Genomic DNA, 26,196 nt, shown 5'->3' on the forward strand with positions numbered 1-26,196 from the left:
CGAGAGAACAGGTTTGTACAACAATATGCATGTTTATTATCTGAAAGTTTTACATCTTTAGGATGTCATTGCATAGGCGTGCGCCGTCGAGATTCGAGATTCGTTATTTCCGGTACTTCATATTCATTTACTATTCCATGAAACATCATCGAATCACGACCGTTCAGCCTTTCACAAATATATCTGTGTGTGTGTGTGTGTGTATATAATTTCGGAGTTTTCGGGCAAAACGTATATCGAGGGATCACAACCGCTTCTTTTACAATTAAACTTATATCGCGGGGAGGAATGACAAGCTGGAGCGTGGAGGGGAAGATGGCCGTCAAATTCGGCTAAAACGTGACATTTCGAAGTTGCTAAAAAGGGGTATAAATACTTGAAATGATTATAACCACGTCGAATACATTAACAATATCTAATAATCATCGTATAATAAATCGATAAATGTTTACCAAATAGAAAGAAAGTGATTCTGTCTTCGCCGCTTAAACAACGTTTTCGGTAAACATAAATTACAAACATTTATAAACAAACTATCGCCGATCACTTTATCGCCTAACGATGCATCGAAGTAGATTATTTCACTTTCAGATAATACGCGACTGTTGATGCTTTCTCATTTCCGGAACAAAGTGTATTCTGGCATTGGGTAACTCCATCTAATATAATTTTAGTTTTTTTTCTTCTTAAATAGTGTATCGTTCCATATATACGCTCTTGATAAATCTTTTTAAATACTTATTCTCTATACACGTCGGTATTTTAATCGTCTCTAATACTTTCTATACACGTAATTTTCAATTATGCACTCTGCTTTTATATCTGGACAACTCGTCGTGAAAAAAATACGTAATATTTAATGGAAAGACTTTAAAGAAATGCACGAAGAAAATATAGAAGATACGTAACAGCTACACTATTCAAGCAAATGTTACGAATTAAATGCTGCGTATGGCTTTGTCCAAATCGAACGGTAAAATAAAAATCTAAAAATTCAAACTATATCCAGAGAAGCGAAACGACAAAACATCTGAAAGTGAAATATTAAGTTCTCAGAAATGACAATCATCCGAGTCTTATTTATCTTTCAGCGACCGAGATTCTTCCTCTTAGAAACAATCCCTTAATAAGTATATTTTGCATCTTAGAGAATTTTCATATCCGTTAATCTCGCTTTTATACGTGCATATATCCTTCGAATAAAGGCATAATTATCTGCATAGAGACATCACCTTAAAAATACTGGTTCTCTGTTTCTCTCCACCATTTTTCTTCTCGGAGACTAAACACTCGTAACATTTCTACAACAAACCTTGGAACGTGCTGTAAATATTTTTAGAATACTGTGAACTAAGATATTTTAAATCTGCATAGGCACGACATAACGAAGAAGAAAAGTTATGGATCGAAATGAAAGAAATATCTATGTACATGACGACGCAGCGCGTATTGTTAAACGATAGTAATTAAATTAGCTGCAAAAGCGATGAGAATAATAGTAAGAGGAATATTAGGAATAATCAGCAACTCTAATAATTACACTGAACATTTAACATGGAAGCAATAAATAGTCAAACGAGATTCTCGAAAATTTCCTTTAAATCGCAAATGGCGTAAAGGATCACCTGCATCTGGAAGGTGCGGGTAAATAATTCCCAGAAAATACAGAAATGATCCTTGATCGAGTTAATGAAAAAAAAAGTGTCACTCGTAATTATTATATTACTTATCTTATTAAAATGTAATCAAGGAAGAGGTAATCTAACACACTTCTCTTGACGTCTTCATGCTGAAACACGAAAATTAATACTCAAGAAAAGTATTGGTAAATTTCAGAGCTGTTTTTTAAAACGTTCCGTAGCAAGCACACTCGGGTAGGTTTCTACGAATATACGATTAATTTTTTTTTTTTTAATTACTAATCAGTCAACATAATTATATACTAAAATATCTACATTAAAATCATACGCAAAAAAAAAAAAAAAATAAAGTTAAAACTGCGTTTTAAAGTCTTTGACGATCACAAATAATTTCTGACGATCAAACAGCACTATAATATCTCACCCATTGTTTTCTTATTCATTTCCCGGTGTAACTGCTGGTAGTGGTAGAGCGTATTTTACAACATTATGCTCTTAAACATTACTCGTTAATATAAATTTTCTTGTCTATTAGTTTAAATTCCCTTAATGTTATGTTTAATATTAGGTTCCATTTATTGAAATTAATGATAAGTTTCCTTAAATGCCAAATCAGTTTACCTAACACAAGAGCATCCACTAACGGCGTTGATGTTAAAAACTGAACGCGAGGCTGTCATTTCTTTTTCACTGGATTCCTCTGTGGTGTAGATGGTCTCGTGCCCTGGCCTGTATTCACTGCTACAAACTGATACTTTGCTTTCTTCTCCGCTGGTTTCAATATCTGCGCCCGGAAATAGGGGTGAATAAACATTTAATATCCACGCGGTATACAGTACGATCGGAAACTCTACCTGAAAACTGCACATTAGGGTTTCATCGACGCTCATCATTCCACCGGCGTTGTCAAATTCTCCGCAATAATTCGGCGCGGAAAACAAAGTGACCAATTGGCGTTTCGCGAAAAATTCGTAACCATCCTCGACAACCTGATGCGCTCTACATATTAAATCCATATCGTGACGATTTAAGAACTTGGATACTACGTCCGGACCGAACGTGAACGAAACACCTCTATCATTCTCTCCCCAGCCCTACAACATAAAGAACAAGTCCATGGTACGACCCTCGATTCGATACTATACGAAATAGCAATAATACTTGCACTAAATCGACTAATAAACAATCCCATAGGATAATAAAATTTCGTACCTGGACCTCCTTATCCGGATCTGACCATAACAAGTCACAGAGAAGGCCAGTATCAGGTACATCGGTCGGCCGCATAATTCTTCTGATTTGTTCCATGTTCTATGGAAAACATTAAAGATATTCATATACATATAATTATGTTATAGGATAATTTTTCATTATTATTCTCATCGGAGAGAAGAAGAAGAGCTTTTCATTGAGGATTTCTAACAGAGGCAAAAATGAATCCCTCCTTTGGGCATAAACAAGTCGGATAATAAAAAATCAATATTTCTATCCACAAAGATATTAATTCTCCGTTAAAGATAAACACAGCCTGAACTTTTACTCTCTTCCTCCTTAAAGTATAAATAGAAAATCAATAATTCGAGGTTGTGTCTGTTTTTAAATTTCTTTCATTAATGCTAGTTGGAACCCTTTATGAAGCTACACGATACTAATAGCTGGCCTTTCCTTGGAACAAGAATAACAGGACTCTACTTTTTGTAATAGCTTCCAAGAACATAGTGAAGAACATTGTATAAAAAACATTCTGTATCTACATGACTATCATTACTAATAAACACTTTGTTTGTATTATTTGTAATAGTAACGCATTTAATTCATTATAACATTATAAAATTATTTATACTGGCTCTTTAATATATTCTAAAAATATAACATTAAAAATAGTAGGAATTTTAAATATGAATATAGTAGAGATCGTTTCGAAAAACTTCTAGGAATAAAATGTTAATTCATACTTTGTAAATGCAACAACGGTAGTTCCGCTTTCCATTTGAAAAACTCGATCCTGCATCGAATATTATAAATCGTTAAAAAAGAAATGGAACAGGAAAATGTTTTGTATTTCGAGAAACGAAGGAACAATTATCGAAAATTTTATTCTGAAAGGTTTCAAGAACGATACTCGGCGAATAATAATAACATATTGTATCACCTGCAGATCCGGACTGAGTCCACCGTGGCAACAGAATATCTTTTCGTCAACGATCGCGGCGATCGGCAAACAATTAAAACAATCCGTGAACGTTTTCCATAATTTGATGTTGTACCGTCTCTTGCACTCGTCGTAGAACCCGTATATCCTGTTTATGCTTGCGCACTCGTGATTCCCGCGCAACAGGAAGAAATTTTCCGGGTATTTGATCTTATACGCTAGGAGCAAGCATATCGTCTCCAACGACTGTTTGCCCCGATCGACGTAATCTCCGAGAAACAGATAGTTCGCCTCTGGCGGGAAACCGCCGTATTCGAACAATCGTAACAGATCGTGGTATTGTCCGTGAATATCGCCGCAGATCTTAAGTGGCGCCTCCAATTCCAAAAGGATCGGCTGTTGTAGGAAAATCTCCCGTGACTTGAGGCAAAGGCCGCGCACCTCGCCCTCTGACATTAACACGGTCTTCCCTGGCCGGCTTCCTCTGACTGCACCACAAAAATTTCCACATTTAAATACATTTCGTACTCGGCGCCGCGACGAACGCGAGGCTTTGGTGAGATTTGTTTCACAGGTACATCGAGCATAATTCTACGCTGGAGCATATGAAGGTGTCTGACTTGCCGAGAACCGTTTCAAGGGAGCAAGGGTAATACGATTACACGGATTCCACGAATTCTCGTGTCCTCCTGTTTGGGTTCTCGTTGCATGTAATACTATCTGATATGTTGGGGGGGTTTGTCGGGTCGGAGCAAACGATTTTCGCCGTTCAAGGCCACCGAAAAGCGAAAACGGTCTCTGACGAAACGACCTCGAACGCGGTTGAAATCGTTTACTCGGACTTGGCATTTTCATCTCGAGCGACGAGATTCATTACTTATACGATAGGTTGGTGCATATGAAGTGTCGTTCTCTTGAAATCTAAGCTTTGTGATATAATAACGTAAGCTAGATGATACTTGATTGACGATCGCCGGCGCGTGATATAAATAATATTTGTCGCGGCTTTCAGAGACGAATCTTGCACGTACGGACCGGGTGCAGTTTTGGAGAAATAATCTTAACGCTAAATTCGTCTTCTATTCGAGGAAAAAGAAGCGACGTTTCATGTGCATCGACCTAGTATCAGATGTCGTCGACACGTACACGTTCCCAATAGTTGGAAGAAGGATTTGTTTAGAAAACGTTCGAAAATATGTAAATGCTAGACAACACGTATTTTGTTCTTTTCTGCGAAATTATTCTCGCGGGAAAAAAAACGAATAAGACAGGCGATTCGATAATAAAACAACATCCAGCTACGTAATATAGGTTTTCTCTTGATGCAATAATCGGGAATACGAAAGCTTGCCGTACACTGTAGTTATAATGCTTCGAAGGGATTAAGTGGCTATATGAGTTCGAATAATGCGCCGTACGAACATAAACCTACGGAATACACTCGAAAACAAAAGCTTAGAGCCCAGTTTTATTTATGTAATCGCCTGATCGTGGTATTCGGAAAACAGGCTTAAGAGAATATGTCTAGTCGAATGGAATCCGAAGCCACCAAATAAGAAACGAAACAATTTCGCGTGCAGATAACTCTCCAGAACCTTGTACTAGTGTCACTGTGGATTATTTATAGCTATGAAGGAATTCACAGTGCGGTTAAACTGGGCCGATGATGGTTATTGGAAAACTGCATATCGGCAAGGTCACATCAACGAGTATCAAAGCTCCATGATTAATGGAAACAAAGATACCAAAATTCGTAAACACCAAAACGTCAGAAACGATTTCTATAAATATTACGGTTATTTATGGAAATAGGGCGAACGATACAGAAAAATGAAGAAAATCCGTAATTATCGTCGGTGGTTATATTTGATCAGACGCGCGATAGATAGTTTGGACCGGTCTCTCTACTCGCGATACGTTACACGATTTATTTCAATAATCTTATCAATTTGCGTACAAATACGTATTTTGCAGGAAACATTTCACGAAAACACGTAAACGACGATTCTGCAACGCGTGCAGAAACGATCAGTTCGTTTCGTTAGAAAATAATTTATGGCTTCATCAAGCGTTTAACATCTTCGTTCTAATTATAATGTATTTTCAACGAAATGTCTAATAGAACAATGACTTGTACATATTAATTAAGTCTGTCTGCGTAAAGATAGCGAACGCTTTGTGTTTATTTGTAATACTTGCAAGACAAACAAGGCATCGCTAACAAATATGTTGGATAAAGTCAGTGTTGTAATGTACATTTATTAATTGAATGAATATACAATTACATACTTTAGGGTATACACATTAAAACCAACGACATATTAACCAAGGTACATTCAAGTTGTGCTATGAGATCTTGAAAGAGAATATTATCTAATTCTCGTAAAAGATGGCTCATTTATTAATAAAAGGTGATAAAGAAGCATATGCACAGTGTTTCTTGTAAAAAAGAAGCTAACTCATAAATCAACACTGACGAATATCGTACGGGGCATGCAATTAAACAAATTTGCATTCAAGCAATATATTCCGTGCAAACTGAATCATTAAGAGTTATATCCCTTGCATAAATACAACATGTTGTTTCAATAGTTATTGCTTTACAAACACAGATACCAAACGCTTTCCTGGACATCTAACTTTAAAAATTTGTAATCTTAATACAAAGAATTTGTAGAAAACTGTGAAAAATATGATCGAGGTGCAATAAAACCAGAAAAGCTAAGGGGAACATCAGCGGTACGATGAGGAAAATCAACTTAGAACAAAGATGATATCTTGGGGTGAAGTCTGATGTTGCAGGTGCCACAACGCTATAACTAACTTCTACTTCATTGTATATTGTATATCATAAGCAAAACGATAGCGAGCGATCACTCACGACGTTGAGGCAGGAAAAGACGCAACTAAAAAACGTAAAGAAAACTACGTGGGATGGTTTCCTTGTTGCGTACCGACAAAATCCGACGAGAAAATATCTTTTAGCTTGGCTTTCTTCTGAACCTGGTCTTTCTGCGTGTGGTATACTTTACCGCGCAGAGTTCCGACACGTAGCATGAGAAAGAGAACAAACAAAAAGAAATAGTTTTGCCTTGTGAGAAAATAAAGAAAAGTAGGGGATAAATCCGTGGACAACTGGTATGTACGAATTACGACTGCAACACTGAAAGATCGATATTTGTTTTTTTCTTTTTTCTTTTAATCGACGATTCACGAGTAAAACAAACTTCCAATGAGCAAGGAAAATCAAGAAAAACCGTTTTGCAGATTTATAAAAAAAAAACACAGACATTAAACGTCGTAAAGTAGATCGCGCACGACTTAATTCCTTCCTTTGGCTAAAACGAAACGTATATGCTCGATGTACGCGGCACCGACTTCGTATCGAGCAATTTTCGCAGAATACTTTGGAAAAACTTCCGATTAACCGTACACCAAATCGAAGACAAGATTCCCGTAAACAATTACACGCTTTCTTTTCATCGAGGCTCTCTTTTTATCACGTACCTTCCAACAATCTTTCTATCAGGTTGTCGACGTTCAACTCGACATCCGCCATTTTTTCTTGCCACTGACTGACTGACCCGATGTTTGTAGTTAGATGAGACGTTTGTATACGCATTTACTATGTATGCATATATGTACATGTATTGTAAGTGCATGTATATGTGCGCTGTTATCGACTGCCGGTCCTATATAAATATGAGAAAGATTATGACAAACCAAAGACGGGGGGAAAAAAATTTAAATTCAAGTATTTACGATACTCATGCTCTGATTCGTTATTTCTCATTCGTTAACTCATTCCTTGGCACCTAACTGTAAAACATAAAACAGATTTTTCAAGTTAACGGTTTACCAAATGGTTTTTTTCCCCATATTTTACCCACTTCTAATGCACAATTTATTTTAGCTTTATTTCCATTGTCAAGTTAAGAATAAATCGATTCAAATAAAACTGTATTTCTATTTTAGTAATTTCTATTAGTATTAATATTCCTCGTGTAAATAGAAATACGGTTTTGTATAATGTAAAGTTTATTTCCTTTTGATAATAACAAATAATGAAGTGTTACAATTTATACATCGTGAAAACGTATTGTATATCGCTGATATTGTTAAGTTTGTGAATTAATAAATAATTTTGTTTGAAACAAGATACGATTGCGTTCTAACATAAATATTGCGTCCCTTTGAACAAAACTGTACCTATTTATTTTAAAGTTTTTATTTTATAATTGCAATACACTCGAGTAACCGTAAATTTTATTTCCAAATTGTTGAAACGATATTAAAGAAATACGTATTTAATTCGGTGGTAATAATGAATAAAAACAACGTACGTTATTTCGATCGAACATCCTCAAATATGTATAAAATTGTAATTGGGTAATAAAGTTGCAATACATTATATTTACAATAAATAAGAGACATTAATATTTTCGTCTAGACTAAAGTGTATAAGTGTAATATGTTTTTCTGTACATTTAATCAATTAAAAAATTAAGCTCACAATTCATAAGATTATTGAATAATATTTAACACAATTTGTAAAAGTATTAAATTTTTACAATCACCTAACTATTTTGTATAACAAATTAATTATAATACAATAGTGTCAATGTACATGTTTTTTTTTTTTAAACAATTATTGTAGCTGCAATACGAGATACTCCAGACAAAAACGTGGTAATATATTGCTTCAATTAATTAAAAATATCCATTAGTTCATACTAACTTAGGCATATTTTCTGTGATAATCGGGTGGCGAATCTGCATAATCTTGCTGAAGATTGAAAAGTTCAATGTTATTTTTCTGTAAATATTGTAAAAAATCGTGAAAATGTGATAGTAACAATTGTATGCTTCTTTCGTCTAATGTAGTATACGACAACATTCCGCCGAGTCTCACTGCAAGAATAATTTAGATATAGTAATTTTCGTCATCGTTTCGTCAAGACATTATCTGACTTGAATAAAAGTAATACCAAATAGCCTTAATAAATGGAATGCACCATATAACTGGCTGGGCAGTGTTTCAGGGTTATCATTCATAATTTGAATAAATTGTGGGCGTTCCCATTTATATAATAATTGCAAACCTAAGGATATATTGAAGTATTCACGAATACCTTTAGTTATTTCTAATACACTTTCCCTGAAAATGTTTAAGTTAAAAATTATGAAAATACTAAATAAATATAAATAAATTATGTAAAGATCATTGACATTTAAATACCTAACAGAATCATTCTTTCCTAATGATTTTGATTCTACATAGTCATCCAGAATTTTGTCGACTGTATTCTTTACAGGTAAAGCAGGTAATTTATGATGTTTTAATATAACTTCTGATTCGTCTATAAGTACAAATTTCAATTCTTCCGGTATTTTAATTTTAACCTCAACCTTAGTGAGGTACTCTTCAGTTTCACCGGATGGTTCCAACCGACTACAATGAATTTTGATCATTGTTTGACATTACTCAAAGTATTAAATATTCTTATAATACTGGCTTAAAACAGACCTGCGTTTTTTACGTGGAGCATCCGGAGTAGAATCATGGGACGACGATGGCATGATAGTACTACCGGTAGTTTTGCTAAATCGATTAATACTTTTTTCAACCGTGGCTACAGGGGTGCTGGCTCTACTATCTGTATCTTTTTCACGTCCACCCTCGCTCCTGCGACCTTGAGTTTTAGAGGAGGTATTGCCTTTCTTATTTTTTTGTGTAGACTGTTGGTTTGAGTGTGCCCTTTGAACCTCTTTTTGCCTTTGTACATTTGCTTCATTGTACTTAAGAACTCTACTTTCCGGAACCCACTCGTCCCAACTGTTACATTAACACAGATAAATTCACGTCCTCGTAAACAATTAATGCACTCTGAGTACTCACTTCTTATTCCATCCGGCGTAATGAATTAAATACTTGATCTGTTTTTCTTTGGTAATGGAGGATTTTAGACATTTTGCTTCATAAATTAATGGACCATGAAAGCATAGAACTTTTTCTCCTACGAATGCCACGATTATTACAAATAGAACGCAAAACGAATAAGAATAGTTAATATCCGATTATCAACGACCATCTAATAGACAATGGAAATTTGTATACAGTTATATTAAAAACTAATACACGTACCTTCTTGAAATTTACATTTCGGGGGCATACTCGCGTCCTTTGAATTGCTTATTTTGACTGCGGGTTTTTGGGTCGTCAGTTTTAAATATCGTGTAATTTTTGGATATTTCTCAATAATTCGCGCCAACGGAAAACAATTGATTTCCACTGAGCAACTTAAAGCATAACTTTGAAAGCGGCGTCCTGCTTTGTCTTACATGTTTTGTACATAAAGGCTGATACGCAATATAGGTGAGGACACTATAGAAATCTAGTCACCGTGCTAGAGATTTTTCATCTATACAATTATCTTAGCTTGCAGAGAGAGAGAAACGTAGATTCGACATAAATTTGATTTAAAATTTAAATATCAAAAATCGTACGAAACATTACAAAATTGAAATCTCAATAATATTTAGTTGAATTAAACTAATACGTGTCACGTTAAATATAAATAACTATTAAAACGAGAATAATAATACGAGTACAGTTTCATTTTTGTTCGAAGCAAAAATTTACAATTTTTAATACCGTTTTTGGTTACAAAAATTTATCGTTTGACTCAATTTATAGTAAATGGCTATAACGAATGTGCATGAAAGTGAATGATACTAGTATGGGTGTACATATTTTATATTTAAACTTTATTTTTGTATATAACACCGTTACGTAAATAAACACCAAAGTGTACGGAACACGAGATGCAACCTCCTCGACAGACGACGCGCGAATGATCAGCGGTCAAACGGCAGCGCCAAGATAAGCAGTATACGAACGATGCGCATGCGCGCTTCGTTAAGTAACAGATGAACACGTAACTTTTAAATTAGCACAATAATTAAGCTCTTACACATTTCTGAACATTCGTTTTTGTCAAATTCTTATTAGAATCAAATATTAACGTCTTAAATAGAAATAAAAAAATCACTTTAGTCATGTAAATTCATAATATTCAGTAATTTGCTACCACGTATGAACGCAAACTTTAAAATTAAGTTTATACGTTTTATTTCTTTTTCTTTTATCCCGTTGTATACGTTAAACGTGCATAAAAAATATCTCTTCTGCGTACACTTAAGGATTAGTTTGATTCAGACGTTTCGAAATTGTACAAACAACAATTTAAAATCGAAATGGACAAATGTATCCTATTGCTTTTATAAAACTTAGAAAATAAACGAGATTTACTAAGTAAGTAGGTTCTTAAATGTTTGTACAAAATAAGCAAAGACGAAGGTTATGGAAAATTAAAAAACGTCACATCTCCTTATGACGTTACACAAGGTTATATTTTGTAACTTTCTCTTCTTTTTTTTTTTTACGATGTTCTTCCTGCGGGTTGTGCCCGTAAAATGTGACAAAATTCTCGTTCGTCGTATTGGTACATACATTACTCAATTTTTGTTAACCGTTTGAGTCCCAAGCAGCGCGATCGCGCCGTTTAGATTTTATGTCGAGAAAACCCAGCACATTTCGATCGTTGTGGACAACTGACTTTTAAAGTAAATAATACATTTCACAATAGGTACAATACTATAATGATAGTGCAATAATACATTACAAAATAAAATATTTTGTATTTCATTGTTATCTTCTTAATAATTTTGATCGAGTAAAACTTGAAACATTTATAAACTTACAGCACGCATATGTAATAATACAGATGCGCAAAACATAAAATAAACGAAGCGCTATCGCGCCGCTTGGGATTTGTCGACATAAAATAAAAGAAGCGCTATCGCGATTGCGCTGTTCGGGATTCTTCGACAGTGTATTTTCAATATCCCCTGGGACTCAAACGGTTAAGACAATCGATCAGAATCAATTTTTCCTTTTACCATTAAATCTGAACAGTCTTTCAAATAAATGTGAATAGTGGTACTTGAACTAATCCTAAGTACGAAGGAGTGTATCGACGCACCTCTGAAACGTAATTTTTCGAACGATTACAAATTACCACTTTGCTCTGTGAAACAATAATTTATTTTCAATTTTGAGTCGAGTAAAGATTATAAAAAGTCTTGTTGAACGAAAGAAAATAGAAAAAGTGCCACTATTCGAGAGACTGCCAGAGGCGGGTAGAGTTTCACGAATATCGGGTTAAAAATGAAACGATGGACTGCCATCATCATGATAAGTTATTATAAAAAGATCTTGCGAAGTCTGAAAACGAGGGGAAACAACGTAGTAGCTTTCACGGGGTACCGTTTGATGCGTTAATACGATTAACTAACAGAGTCCAATATCAATCAATTACTCGTAAATGAAAAAACTTACGTCTCGAGACTTCGTAAGATCCTTTGTAAGATTCAGGTAGAAAATATTGTAACTTCTCACTGGTGCCTGTGACCGAAATCACCGACCTTTAACATTCGACAATCATTAATATCATTCATTATACCAGTCATACACGTTCCACGCACTCGGTTTCTCTCTTTGCTTCCCCTCTCGTTGCACGATGCGTATGAAAAAAGCGCGATGCCACCAGTAATTGAAAAACGAAAACGAAACTAGTACAATCCTCTCTGTTGCAGATAGGCATTGCATGAATATTGTGCAGAATAACCGTTTGCAAGATTCGTGAACGATAGAAGGATGAATTATGCTGAGATCTGTTACGAGTTAATTGGAGAAACGCTATAATGTATATTCCATGAACAGACATTGAAGATTGTACGACGTTCTTTTTCTAGAGTAAATAGTAGTATTCTCTTAAATAAATATATACTGTCGATGCAAATATTGAAGCGACAAAACGCTTAATTCATTGATTTCACTTATACCGTCTATATTCGTTTAAAAATAATCCCCTAGTCTCCTTTGTACATGCACGTATTAAGTAATTCACATCTACATTATTCTGCACAACATTCATTTGACTATAAAATGTACGTACTTGTTACATATGTATATATGTATATACATGTGGATATATATATATATATATATGTATGTATATACAGGGTGTTCGGCCACACCTGGGGGATTCTAGAGGCCAAAATAAGACGAAAATCAAGAACACCAATTTGTTGACGGAGGCTTCGTTAAAAAGTTATTAACAATTAAATTCAAAAATTTCAAATCGTTCTGGAAAAATTATTTTCGGTTGCGGGGGTCAATTACAATCATTTTTGGTGAATAGACACACCCCCGAAATCCTGCGCATTTTCGAGAAAAAAAATTCAACACGGGCGGAACTTAAAACGCTAATAACTTTTTAACGAAGCTTCGACCAAGAAATAGATATTCTTGATTTTCGTCTTATTTTGGCCTCTAGAATCCCTCATTAAAAGTTTTTCCAGGGGTGGGCCGAATATCCTGTATAACAAGTGAATTTATAAACTAACATTCTCTCGTGTAATGCTTCAATAATAATATTAATAATAATTAAAACTAACTAATCGATATTTTGTGATAACCGTTAATGAGGTGTCTACAGCATCTCTGTTCTTTTTCTTTTCAATCGGGGTCGTCACGTCCTTATTTGTATATATGTATATATATTTGTATTATTTACAATTGCAGAAGGGTGTGATCATTAATGTGTAGGCACTATGGCTTTGGACGTACACTAAGTTGTACGTTAGGGTACATCCTTAAGAGACTTCCAGCGTAGACAATTCCTTCCAGTGCACTCTTGAACCCTTCAGGAACATAGAACAGTGTTTAGGTTTGCATTCCATGCGTCGAGAGAAGAGAAATTTTCCACGCCGTTTTCACGCGGCAGGGTTCAAAGTTGCACTGGCCGAGAAATTCTCTTTCGAAGAACCCCTTAAATCAGATCCAGAATAGTACTGTATCCTGAATGAATCTTAGACGTTTATCGTTACGATTAGAATTAAATATGCGTTTATATGCGACGATACAGCCTAAGATTTTCTGTTCTCTTTCTTGTACGCTTGAGTTCGTCTCCGTGTTCGCGACCATCATCGAAGAAGCTAATCAACACGAGGATGTACATAGCAAAGACTGATACAATAGAATCAGCGTAGGATGACAAATCTGCCAAAACTTATTTCTTTTCCCCCTCGTTCGCATCGAGCGATAAATTTAATTATAGTTCATGCATCGTCGAACCGCACGAATTCACTATCGGAAAAACTCGACCAATTACAAAAGTATATAGAATAAAAACTATGCCTTCCTGCCGTTCATTTGTTCGTCATATTTTTTTTTCATTTTTTTTTTACAAACGATTCTTCATCGATAAGCTACTATGCATCGACTGCTTTCAATAAATTTATAATGCATTCTTCCGGACGGTGGCCCTCCGCTTTAAACACGATTTAGAAAAAAACAATTCAGTCCCGGTGATAAAAGAGGACGACCGCCCGGAAGGAGAACGTTCATGTTTTTCATTTTAATTATCACGTAGATAGAAACATTACACTAGGAGGGACATTTTGATGAATGATTTCGCGCGCTATCGGCTCAATTAATTTTACAATTCAATAACCACAAAATATCTTCGTAGCATGGCTGTTCGATACGAGTCCAGTCTCTCTTTCTCTTTGAAATTCCAAATACATTCTCCTCCATCGTTTTACCCTTACCTCATTTACAATATTATAACACATTGCACAGAAAAAATGGCTTCGATTCGCCAGGCAGCTTTACAAACTTATTCCAGAAGCTTAATCGGTCTCGACCGTATCAAGTCGGAAATACACGAGAGCACCGCGTTAATATTTGCGTGTGATATGTGTCCCCTCTGCTTCGCGGCGCGTTTTCTACTTTTTCTCATCCACAGAGGTCGAATTTTCAAACCGACCGACATGATACTGTGTGCTTGATGATCTGTTAAACGTCTTACGAATCCCGGTTAAAACACTCATACGCAATACACTCTCGACAAAATACTATTCGGTATTAAATCGTTACGCGAATTGATACGAATCAAAAAATCCTATCTATACTTTGTATTTACATCCGCGTATTATCCGATCGGGCTAACAAGCAAAATCATTTCACCGAGGTCAGCAAAATCGGTGTTCATTCTAGTAAATTTGATTGTATTTTAAACGCAAGATATCCGCGCGATCATCCTGTTCATACGGCATCGATACGAACCTTTCCTATCCTAATGAACAACAGACCAGGACGACATTACACAATTATACACTTTCTTGCCCCGTACGAGCGCCGCGTGTCGATCGAAAATCCCCAATCAGAATAATATATACGTAGCTCGAAAGCTCAAATTCATTGTATTAACAAATTATCCTCTATCCGTTCGAATACTAAGGAGGCGAACTCAGAGTGGTAGTCCAAAAAGACAAAAGTGCTGTCACGATGACGATGATAAGGATGATATAGTTTTAGAATTTGAAATCAAAAAGATCCGAAAGCCCTTCCTCTGTACCTAACGAGAACGAATAGTCGTTTTCGGAAAGAGGTGGTTCCAAGGACAGCAGGTGTTCTCCAAAATCGAGAATACTTAGATCTGTAACAAAAGAGAGAGCAAATGGTGGACTTGTCCAGTGTTATCAAACACCTCTGCCTTTTTAAATTCTAACTAGTTTCTTTTTTTTTTTCGGCCGCTTTCTATCGCGATATAGACAAATAAGAAATTAACGAGATATTTAAATCGGATCGACGAAGAACTAAAGAAATCGTAAAAGTAGAATTTGCAGCCAGGTGACAAATAGAAGCAAAAATGTAATATTCGAGTCAGACTTATTCCCCCAATGTTATGTACAACAGCGATCCAATATGAAATCCAAGTAATCGAATGTAAGAAGAAAAATAAGAATATATTTAATACGATCAAGCCAATAATTATTTTCTCCGTAAAACGTACCTTTGCGCGATATGATAGTTGTTGTTTGAAACCGTAACCTAACTAGAACTCTGCCTGTGATGTGATTTTTATTCTTCTAACACACAAGTCACAGTCAGAGCTCCATCAGGGTACGGCTATCCTCCATTGTTGAAAAGGTAGAGGACAATGAGAGAAAGGTAGCTTGAGTCACTAAATTACCTCACGCTATCTTCCTTTCAAAGAGATTACTCTCCACGAGAAATTGTACAATTTATTGCTAACATGCAACAACGTTTCTTTCCGGTTCATAAATAATTATAAATATTATACGACGCGGCAAAAGCTTCGCGCAAGAAAGAAACGTGTTTCTTTTCCTTTAAAAGTATTCCGAAAGCATAAAGATAATTGCAGTGTAAAAAGCATTTATTAAAAAAAAAAAAAAAATAAAAAAATATATAAAAATATAAATACATCAACAGAAAAAGTGACAATAATTGTAGATGAGGGAGATATTGCATAGAAAAGAACATTCATAGAAAGATATTGATTAATTATATCGCAACGGGGTTTAGTAAATAAAGAAAAATATGTGCAAACAACGATCTAACGATTGTTAAGGCGCTACTTCGTTACACGCCGATATTAATAACAAAGTTGAAGGACCGAAGAAGTAAATTAAAAGACAAAAAGGTGAAAACAAACTTATCACAGCTCGTACAAAAACTATACAATTATGTAAAATGATATATATGTATATAGTATACAATAAATCTTTGATTTATTTTTATTTAAATCACTAATTAAAGAAGTTGTATCCACCTAATTGCGATCAAGGGCATTTTATGCTCGGCATATGCAATAAAATCTAACAGTGCATACAAAAGCGTACATGCAAAGCAAAAATAACATACCGTAATAATATTTTACACGAAATTTTGCAAATTAAAAAAAAAAAACTAAAACTTTAAAATTAATATTGCACCAAATATTTGTTCGATTATTCGTAGAACGAATAAAAAAGAATGCGTGATAAATGAAAGAGATACACGTAATAAATCCTAATTTAAAATTGAGACGCGATCCTACCTGAAGTACTAATTTGATCCTCTGTTTGGAGTTGGAATTTTCCGCCACCCATTGGTCCGTAATCGTCGGATTCACACAAAAGCGCGTCTCTCATGCCCGCTAAACTGGTAACCGCAGAAATAACTGGAGTACACAAACGAGTATTCAACGAACTCTCGACAGAAGGTACTGGTTCGACCCGAACCCCACTTCCTCCATTGGCCAACAGTTCAGGAGGCAGATAAGGTAAATCGGATTCTTTTGACGAAGGCACAGGTTGCGTCGTCGTGTACCCCGGATTAGGAGATGTTTTAACTGCAGGGTCATCAGGACAGAGGAACACTTCTATTTCTCCATGAGATGACCTCATGTGCATTTGAAGCTGTAACCATATAAATAACATTGTAAATTAATACCGTACACGCTGGATTTCAATCTCAATGCAAGTTATTTTCGTACATTAACTAACAGTTACCTTTTGTTGACCAAGATTATTGATAGGTTGTGGAACATGAAGAGTGGCTTCTGGCGGAGCCTTCACTGCCATTATAGCCTGGTCTTTGTACATTGGGACAGAACGTAAATCGTGATACGTTACATAAGCGTATTGTCTGTCTGCGCAGAGTTCCCTAAGGTTTTTATCCGCACCGTGAATTAACCGATCCAAAGTGTTTTCCTTAGCTTCTAAATCTGCTACTTCTCTTCTGAGATCAGCAATGTCATTCCTATCGTTTGGTAACTGACCGCCTCTGTAAAACACGAACGTCGCGTTTATCGTATAATTGCTCGATAGCGTTCCCAGCACACGGTTCAAAGTAAAACAATATATACATACTTCCATTGTATATTGTTTTTACTTTTCTTCTCCAAAATACCTATACCTTCCAACACGTTTGTAATGTCATATATACGACGTTTCTGTACTTCCAACTTCTCAGATGCTACATTCAAATCTACAACACCGTCCTCGCTGCTTTCAACTAAATGTATGAACTTTTTTGTAAGTAAGCTCAGTGATGTATCGTACCGCGTTCGTTCTACCGTTTTACCTAAAACGAACAAACAACAATTATTTTTTATAAAATAAAAACTAAAAAGGAAAACTAAATATTATATTTACTTTTGGTAGGCGTGTGGCCAGTTATAGAACTCGATCCGGATCTCCTACGTTTACCTCTAGGAGCCTTAAAGGCAGATTGGCTGGGTCCTGTTGTTCCCATTTCCAAATTCAGTCTTCGTTTTACCGCTTGAACTGATATTTGCTGTGAAAATTTACCAAATTAAATGTAGCAAATCATTCGATTCAGTCAATACGATGCAACACTGGTGTTGTTTAAAAATTTTTAACCGTATGTAAATGTAAATCTAGAATTATTTACTTCAGTTCGTGGTGGTGGTTGTGTAGGTTTCCTTGTCACTTGATAACAAGGTGTTTGTCCATACTGATGGTCTTGAAGATGGGGACTTGGGGTCTCTTCAGCCACCTTTTGTGCTTGTACTTCATCCAAAGAGCCATCATCCAAAAATTCTGTTTTTACTAAAAAAACAATGTTTATGGTTATAAATAGAGCAATATACATTGAAAGGGAATTAGAAAACCATTTACAACTGTTTGTACGTACTCAATTTGGTCTCTACCATGTCTGGTGTAACAGGCCTGGCAGGATCTTCCAAGACCACCTGTCTCCTTACTCGAGGCATTTTTATAGTTTATAAGAATCTAAAACAATTATGAAAATACACATGAAGCAACAAGATTACGTGGAAACAGTTTAACGATAAAAGATTTAAAAATACAATACCTACAAAGTCAGCATTTAAAATGAATCGACCATGAATTTGTTTTAAATGATTTCCAAGACTCAAATATCAAATAAATAACTGCAAGGCAAATTATATAAAAGTTCTACTTTAATGTATTAGAAGGAATTCTTTGTAGTTTACATACAAGGTTTCTTTTTATGAAATCTCTATTTGAGTATGGAGATTCTATTCATTTAATCAATATACAATGGCATTTTTGTAGAAAAAAAAAAATACATACATATATACTTACAAAATTAATAACATAATGGAGAATACATGAAACAACTGTTCTACAAGTATGTTTATTAAACACATGTAACGCATGAACAAAGATTTTATTAAACACAAAATACAAAATGTATTTCCATAATATTTGCTAATGTATATTCTTCATGCAAATACAGAGTCAAATACATTTTATTTTGATCCATTTATTTCTCTAATTATTACTAAATATTTGTGCGACTAGATAAACATAAAATCAGTTGTTGACTCATTGATAAATCGATACAAATTTTTGTCCTACTCTCGTTTCGAAATATCAAAATTTCCAAGTCTTGCAGAAAACGTGCCGTACATTCCAGCATTGCCCATGAAGGTTAACGACTGTATATTATTCCGGCAGACATATATTTTTCATTTTGTTTCGTACAATTGTAAAGAGTTGCTCATTATTTCGGATAAGTTGCTGTTTATTACTTATTTAACAAAACGTCGTGCGTAGAAAGAAAAATCGAATCGCGAGGTTAAAATACAACGTTTAACGAGATATTAGTGCCTTGTTAACCTTGTCGGCGATATGCTTTATTAAAAATTCCATTTATATATAAAAAAAATAACGCCAGGTAGGCGTGAAAATTCGAGTAAAATTTCTATCGATTTTCGTCCGTTCATTCTCGGTTTTTTTTTAATGCTAACCATTTGCGAGCAAATTTTGTTTGATCGCGATAGCACTTTTTAGGTGCACATTAAAGAACAGACACTGTAGGAAAGAACTTTTTTCCTTGTTTAAACAAATAACGTTTGTAGAATAATAGAACTTGAATTCCAAAGAATACCATGCACGTATGTCTCGAGAGAAAAAAAGACAAATTTTAATATTCGAATAAAATGGAAACTAGAAATAATGGGGCAATAAATTAATATTATTATTACAAGTTTGTCAGAATGAACACAAGAAAACTTTCAAACAATCTATTTGTACAATGAAATTTACAATTTTTTATATTGTCTCGGTTTATAAACAAATAATGACAACATTAAGATGTTGGAAGCCTTATCGTGTATAAAAATAATCGTTTTATGGAATAACGAAACGGAAGTGGTTGGACGAATGGCAAGGTGACAATTCTGCACGAAATGAACATCTGGTAAAAATTGCAGGCCAATTTTTAGCGTTTCTCGATACGAGAATACCGCAGCTGCAAATGATGAAAAAGAGTAAACAAAACGAAGTGAAAATGGAAACACTTTATTATGCGCGTATATCACAATCTGTACTTTAAATCTGTGTGTTTGGAGTTCTCAGTTTTCACGATGTTTAAGTACATTAAATAATTCGGAGCAACGGAATATCTTAATTTGTTTATAAATATATCGAACAGTTGGAATTGTAATTACTCCGAGGCTGAGGCGATAAGAAAAATACGTTTAAACAATACGCGATATATATATATATATATATATTTTCATTATTGTTGAAGAACGATATTATTAACAGATGGCGAACATGTACGATCGGTTCACAATTTTAATAATTTAGTGGAAATTTAAAGATAAAAACGAAACGTCCGTTTAAAGCTACGTTATAGCCGTTATCGTCGTATATGCTTAACAATTATTTGCAATTTGAGAAAAAAGTTTATCATCGTCGAAGAAGAAATTCGTTAGAGTACATATTCGTAAGCATTTGTTTATTCGAATTTCATAATAGGACGTTACTTTCTGGTTTCGAAACAGCGAACGGAAACAATGTGTCCGCGAAAAAGAGCAGAGAAGATCCTAAGGTCCTCGTTTTCAAAAGACTGGTTACGCGCCTGAACGGACCCACAGTGCGGTCGTACGAGAATTTTTCGAAAAAAAGAGCAAGCGTCTCGAGAACACGAGGCAACGTTCCGGGTGTGGTTTAAAGAGGCATGCCGTAGGATCGTCGTGTTACAGCAGCCTTGCGTTGTAAGCAGTTTTAGAAGCAAAACTCTCTCGGTGGAATTGCGTGGTTGTCTCGTTTTGCGCACGTTTGGCCAGGTACACACTGTCGACATTCGTCGAGATCACGGAGGCCAATAGCACGGTAAAGCGCATTCGAAGGTTGGGAGCAATGCACGGTTGCGGAGGCATTGATTGGTAGGATGTTATCTCGAAGATAAAACGGAGTATGTAACTCCCGTGGACGGCATTGGACGTAAAACTGGCATAGCATCGATTGGCAGAGACCTGGTGCCTTTTTAAAACCACGAAATTATCATCGAACCGTACGTTGACATCACGACGTGAATATAGTAGTTTAAAGAGGTGTACGCGTTTAAATCCCGTCCCTCGTATAAAAAAGCGTTTATACAGTTGATCGAGTCATCGAATGAAATCTGAAAAGTGTGCGTCCATACGAGACAGGAAATATGGTAGAAGCGTCGGTGGATTTCATACAATTACACCGGGGCATGCCTCGTGTGCACGAGGCTTCAGGCCCCAGATGTCGGCGACGAACCTTACTGTCCCCCTTTTTTTCCGCTCTTCCGCTCGTAGAAACCGCACAGGTCGCGAGGTCTATCGACAAGACCCAGATCGTTCCCTTTCTCTTATCATAGCGAAGTAGAAAATGCGCGTGGATCAACACCCTGCCTCACGCGTACATAGCGAGTTGCGATCAGCTGTTAACGTCGATCGGAGGTACATTGGCTGGGCTTTCTTTATTGGTGTTTGTCGGTTGAATGTCGCGTGAAACCGTTCGGCCACGGATAAATAACAAACGAGAGGCGATCTTCGCGAGCGAGCGGCAATACGTTATTCGCGAAAATCGTACCGAAGCGGCCATGCATACGAGAGCAAGCGAACGAGCGAACGAGCGAACGAGCGAGCGAGTGAGCGATCGGTCGGTCGGATGGGCAGGCGGGCGGGCGGGCGGGCGGGAGGGCGGACAAACGAGGGAGCGCGATTATGCGAGCACACGCATACACACATACACACAGGTTCCCCGCAGTACTCACACAACGAAGCGTAGGATTCGCACGCGATACGCAGAGCCGTTTAAAGAGCCAAGCCGGGACTAGAGTATCCCTAGTTAGGCGTGCTACCGGCACGCTCACGAGGAAACGTAGAATCGGTGCACGCTTTCGCGATTGATCGCGAGAGATGCCAGCGACTTTCAACGCACCAAATCAGTTGCGCTCGAAATAACGGTCATCTTTTTCTTTCCTGTCTATGTGCGCTCCAGTGAGCATATCTTTTTTCCACGATTGCGAAAAGGAACATCGGACTCGTGTGCGCGTTGGAGATGCACGCTAGTTCGGAAAACGGAGGGGGGACTTGGTGTTTTTTTTTGTTGGAGCAACCTGGTAATATATCTCGAGGTGGAGGATTAACCAGAACAAATGAATATACTGAAACGGTTTGCGCGTATTTATTCACTTACTTGGCTCTCGAGAGTGCGGTACAAACCGCACAGTATTTTGAGACGGAGGCCCACGCTCTCTTCCGGGAGGTTCAGCCAGCACACGGCGCGGCGCGTGTCACAGCACCGACGAGCGAGGCATATCCTTGCCTCCTCGATGGCAAATACGTCGCCGTCGTGGTCGTGATCGTTGCTTGTCGCGGCGTCAACGGCTCTAGATGCAATTTTCACTGAGGCCTGTCGATGACAGGACAGACAAACGTGCCCGGGACGACGAGAAGTTAACCCGGTCTCCCGAGGCCAACGTACACGAACGTTTCTCTTGCTTTTTCCTTCGTTAATATCATACACGCACTTGGTACATACGATTACTCCCTCGCCCTCTCGCGTTTTGTTCTCCCTCTGTCCTTCGTTTCTCAGCTTATACCCGTGTCGTCGTCCTCGTCGTAGCCGTAGTAGTTGCGTGGCCTTTATTTCTTTCTCTGTCCCTGTCCCTCTCCTCCTCTTTTCTATATATCTGTTTCGCTCTGTCTCTCTACCGCACTGGTGCGGTGTCCATTTTCTGCGGGGCCGATCTCGGCAATAGGAACGACAGTCAGGCAGTCTGGGGGCCCGAAATAATCGAGTGCAAGGGCCGAGCCGTTCAACCGATCGACGTGTTTTCAGGTTCCAGGGAATGTAGAGGTTCTAAAGTTCACGATAAGCCCCGCCTCGACATGATCGGTCGACCCACCGGCGAGGAAAACGAACCTTTTCTGTCGGGGTGTCGCGCGCGCACACGAGGCCGGCTCGTGAGCTGGGCGATTGGATGGACGGGGCTGGCTGGCGCGCTGGCAACTGGCTCGGGCTACGAGGCAGATAGACCCGCCTGTACCGGTAGTAGTAACACCGAACCGCGTGTCCGTGCGCTCTACTGCGCTCTCACAGCGCGCAATGTCACCGTGGTAGTGGCCTTCTACCACTCTTTCGGTACGTTCCTGAACGCGTTTCTGTCACAGTGGTAGTAACGTGCTTAGGCGCCTGTCATGTGTCGGTGTGTTCGTGGACGCGCGCCTATACGTACCGGCGCACCGGCGCACCGGCCATCTGCCGGTCGCACACGGGAGTCGTGTACGCGCGCCAAAACCGTCACTTCGCTCTTCTCCGTAACCACCGCGCCGCCAGCTATCACGAATATCCAAAAAGTTCCTAGACTCTCTTCTCTTTCGATCTTTTCACACGATTATCCGTTTTAACCACCGATCGATCGGCTACTACCCCGATCTATCCAAACTACGACTGCCCTCGAGCTTTCACGCCAACGTTTCTTTATACGCCTTCGAGTTCGATGTTCCTCGGCTAACACTCCAACTTCTACTTCTCCGGTATTGTACGTCACGATCGTTCGAACGATAAACGTACCAGGAAAACGACGGATCCATCGGCCACTCCAACAATTTACGGATATACCGAACACACGCGCCAAAACTGTCGCTTTCGTTTTCCACGAAACTGCCACGCAAGCTCTGAGCCATGTAGGTGAAAAATCCCTATACCACGACTTTCACGCGACACGTTCGTATTTGATGGATCGGTTATTCCTTTCTGACATCCCGGGATCTTTTTATATTACTGTCGTTGGAGATTATTACCGTGTCAGTCCGCCATGGTCAGGGGTGTGCGCTTTCAGAACAACGTCCACGCTTGATGTTGGCAGTGAGTCCCTTTAACGTGGGCCTTATCGCAGAGGTAACGGGGGCAAAAAGGAAACCGTAACACACACACTCTCCAATTATGTAATTCTCTAACCGTTTGATTCCCTTTCTTCGACTACGCGAACTTCCCAAGATTGGGAGGATTCCGATGCCTGTCGTTTCTTGCCCGAAACTAAGCGGGCGGTCGTCGCTTCCTTCACGATGGAGGGGTGTTGGACGCAGGGCCGTACTCTTTACACGTGTAAAATTTCTTGGCCTAATTTTCTTCCCGCTCCGACCTTTCCCACATCGATGTAATTTACATTTTCGAGTAAATTTTTATTAATTCGTCACAATTGAGATTATCTTTTCAACCGTACATGTCCGTGCACGTTCAACACCGAACGCCCTGTAGCCAGGCGTCAAATATTTTTATTGGCGGGAAACGTAAAAAACCATGTATTTTTATTATATTTTTACAAAAATATACAAATACGTGGTACAACGCATTTTATATCTCCTTAATACTTAAAAGCGTAAAATATAATACATTTGTCATACTTTTCGACGACAATAAAAAATCTAATAATAGGTAATACGTCGAATCAAGTACTCAGGTATATACATTAGCGAAACATACGTTAAGATAATTACATGTTGGTCATATAAATTCATTTTTTTTTTAATTTTGATCCGTGAATCGTTGGGTTTTCTGAAATGTCGGTACGTACCTGAGATAGGTCGTCAAGAAGGGAGCCCGGTGTTTTCTTCGTAACGTATTTATTTGAACCCTACGCAACTACAAAAGGATCGTACCCTATGAAGGACGTAAGGGAGGTACACGCTCCCTTCTCGCTTCCATATCCATGTGGTCATCCCTACTTTTGCAATTTGGAGCATTATTCCAAGCCAACATTCAAGAGCGCGCCAAGGAATCGAACGATACGTTGATCCGGGCCCAAACGGCTATATGTCTACGATCACGAAAACTTCGGGTCGATCCGATTGAGGACGATCGAGTATTTGCATCGACGAATATGTAATTGCTTTCACTTCGGCGCCTTGCGTATGTATGCCGATCGTAAATACCTCCCCAATTGCTGTCGCGCTGATCTTGAAGTTCTCGCGATCGAAGCTAGTGATCTTGACTTTCTGACAACACAAAGCGTTACTGTTCATACAAGAGATCGAAATTACCAAAGACGTTCGAGTTCAGTGGGTGGAATGTGCTTTATTTCAAAACTTAGGTTCTCGACGGTATAAAATGAAGCGGAACGTGGGCGAGACATATGTCTCGTACAACGACCGTTGACCAAAGAAATTTTACGTTCGGGAAAAAGCGCGAGCAACGGTTCGTTAGACGCTCCTATGTTTAAATGTACCTTTGCAACGATATACGGCTCGGCGCTAAACATAAATAACAATTCGTCGAGGAAATGGAAAAGGAGGCTTTCCATGTCGTGTCCCTCGGCGTCCACGTTATATACTTCTGTCATTCGAACCCGCTCTAAATCCGTCGTGTAGCCAAACATGGCCATTGCACATTGTTCAAAAGCTTCTTCCAGAGTATCGCCCCACGCGTGTAACCTACGATGCACAGTGACCGTTAAAATATGTATGGATATCATCGAAACGTATCATACATTCGTTTAATCTTTTCGTCGATAGGAACGATTCGGTCGTCTCGTTTTACGTTTCAGGTTATACGCACGGTAACCTCCAAAACGTACATGCTGTCGTTGCAAAGGATCTACGAACTTTATACTTACTGTACGTCGGCCGTGTGATCCAGATCTGTAAAGAGAAACGTTTATAATCGATTAGTTTGATTTACTTTGTAAAACGAGTCGTAAAACTCGGAGTAAATATCGGAGACGTTACGATCACACGTGTAGAAAAATGGAGGCCGGCACAGAGGCACGTCGGCTACCGTAAATTCTTATTCTAATTCGATTCAAGTGTCCTCTTCGCGAATTCAGAGCGTTGCACCACGCACGATACGATATGATTAACTTACATTCGTATTTAATCGGAGGTAACACAAAATCTTCGTCGGTCAGAGCGTCCATGATTGCGTACAGCTGATTTCACGTACGTGAATAACCGATCAGCTGATTCTGTGAAGGTTTAATCAATGGTGGTCTGGACTGACGTGCACCGGAGTTGTACTACGTAGATGGCGTTACGTAGTAGGGTGGTTTGAAACTTGTGTACCGATCGGGAACAGTCGGTAAATACAAATTTTATAAAAAAGAGAATAAAATTAGAAAGTGAAATCACAGACCAAGTATACAAGTAAATTTTACATCCAACGTATTTTTTCGGCCTATTTTTATGGGGCTCTAGAACCCCATTACCATTTTGGTGG

General features: G+C 37.8%; 4 protein-coding genes across 6 annotated transcripts; all 4 read right to left on the bottom strand.

The window, feature by feature from the left end:
* Positions 1-1,891: 1,891 nt before the first annotated feature.
* Positions 1,892-7,412, bottom strand: LOC122396909 (serine/threonine-protein phosphatase PP1-beta catalytic subunit). 2 transcript variants are annotated; one of them, XM_043395669.1, is made up of 6 exons: positions 7,300-7,381; positions 6,747-6,818; positions 3,793-4,280; positions 2,853-2,951; positions 2,495-2,734; positions 1,892-2,424 (listed from the first exon to the last, which is right to left on the bottom strand). In XM_043395669.1, the coding sequence occupies exons 1-6, from the start codon at positions 7,349-7,351 to the stop codon at positions 2,317-2,319; spliced, it is 1,059 nt and encodes a 352-aa protein (XP_043251604.1). In that variant the 5' UTR covers positions 7,352-7,381; the 3' UTR covers positions 1,892-2,316. The 2 variants fall into 2 exon arrangements, with proteins under 2 accessions (XP_043251604.1, XP_043251605.1); XM_043395670.1 differs by lacking the exon at positions 6,747-6,818 and having other exon boundaries at positions 7,300-7,412.
* A 1,044-nt stretch (positions 7,413-8,456) lies between these two features.
* On the bottom strand, positions 8,457-10,214 carry LOC122396910 (mortality factor 4-like protein 1). Its single transcript, XM_043395671.1, has 6 exons — positions 9,938-10,214; positions 9,692-9,809; positions 9,320-9,628; positions 9,032-9,244; positions 8,781-8,950; positions 8,457-8,703 (listed from the first exon to the last, which is right to left on the bottom strand). Exons 1-6 carry the CDS (start codon positions 9,963-9,965, stop codon positions 8,531-8,533), a joined length of 1,011 nt encoding a protein of 336 aa, XP_043251606.1. The 5' UTR covers positions 9,966-10,214; the 3' UTR covers positions 8,457-8,530.
* A 3,728-nt stretch (positions 10,215-13,942) lies between these two features.
* Positions 13,943-22,904, bottom strand: LOC122396912 (transcription factor E2F3-like). Of its 2 annotated transcripts, none has more exons than XM_043395677.1 (8): positions 22,177-22,904; positions 18,365-18,462; positions 18,122-18,279; positions 17,863-18,004; positions 17,578-17,791; positions 17,218-17,491; positions 16,764-17,124; positions 13,943-15,359 (listed from the first exon to the last, which is right to left on the bottom strand). In XM_043395677.1, the coding sequence occupies exons 2-8, from the start codon at positions 18,441-18,443 to the stop codon at positions 15,235-15,237; spliced, it is 1,353 nt and encodes a 450-aa protein (XP_043251612.1). In that variant the 5' UTR covers positions 18,444-18,462; positions 22,177-22,904; the 3' UTR covers positions 13,943-15,234. The 2 variants fall into 2 exon arrangements, with proteins under 2 accessions (XP_043251612.1, XP_043251611.1); XM_043395676.1 differs by lacking the exon at positions 22,177-22,904 and adding an exon at positions 19,467-19,496.
* A 1,469-nt stretch (positions 22,905-24,373) lies between these two features.
* Positions 24,374-25,957, bottom strand: LOC122396809 (protein archease-like). The gene is made up of 4 exons (XM_043395508.1): positions 25,846-25,957; positions 25,598-25,622; positions 25,211-25,415; positions 24,374-24,980 (listed from the first exon to the last, which is right to left on the bottom strand). Exons 1-4 carry the CDS (start codon positions 25,895-25,897, stop codon positions 24,795-24,797), a joined length of 468 nt encoding a protein of 155 aa, XP_043251443.1. The 5' UTR covers positions 25,898-25,957; the 3' UTR covers positions 24,374-24,794.
* Positions 25,958-26,196: the final 239 nt, after the last annotated feature.

The sequence above is a fragment of the Colletes gigas genome, unplaced genomic scaffold (genome assembly GCF_013123115.1).
Source record: "Colletes gigas isolate AHSC1104 unplaced genomic scaffold, ASM1312311v1 Colletes_gigas_Sc00008, whole genome shotgun sequence".
Lineage (NCBI taxonomy): Eukaryota > Metazoa > Arthropoda > Insecta > Hymenoptera > Colletidae > Colletes > Colletes gigas.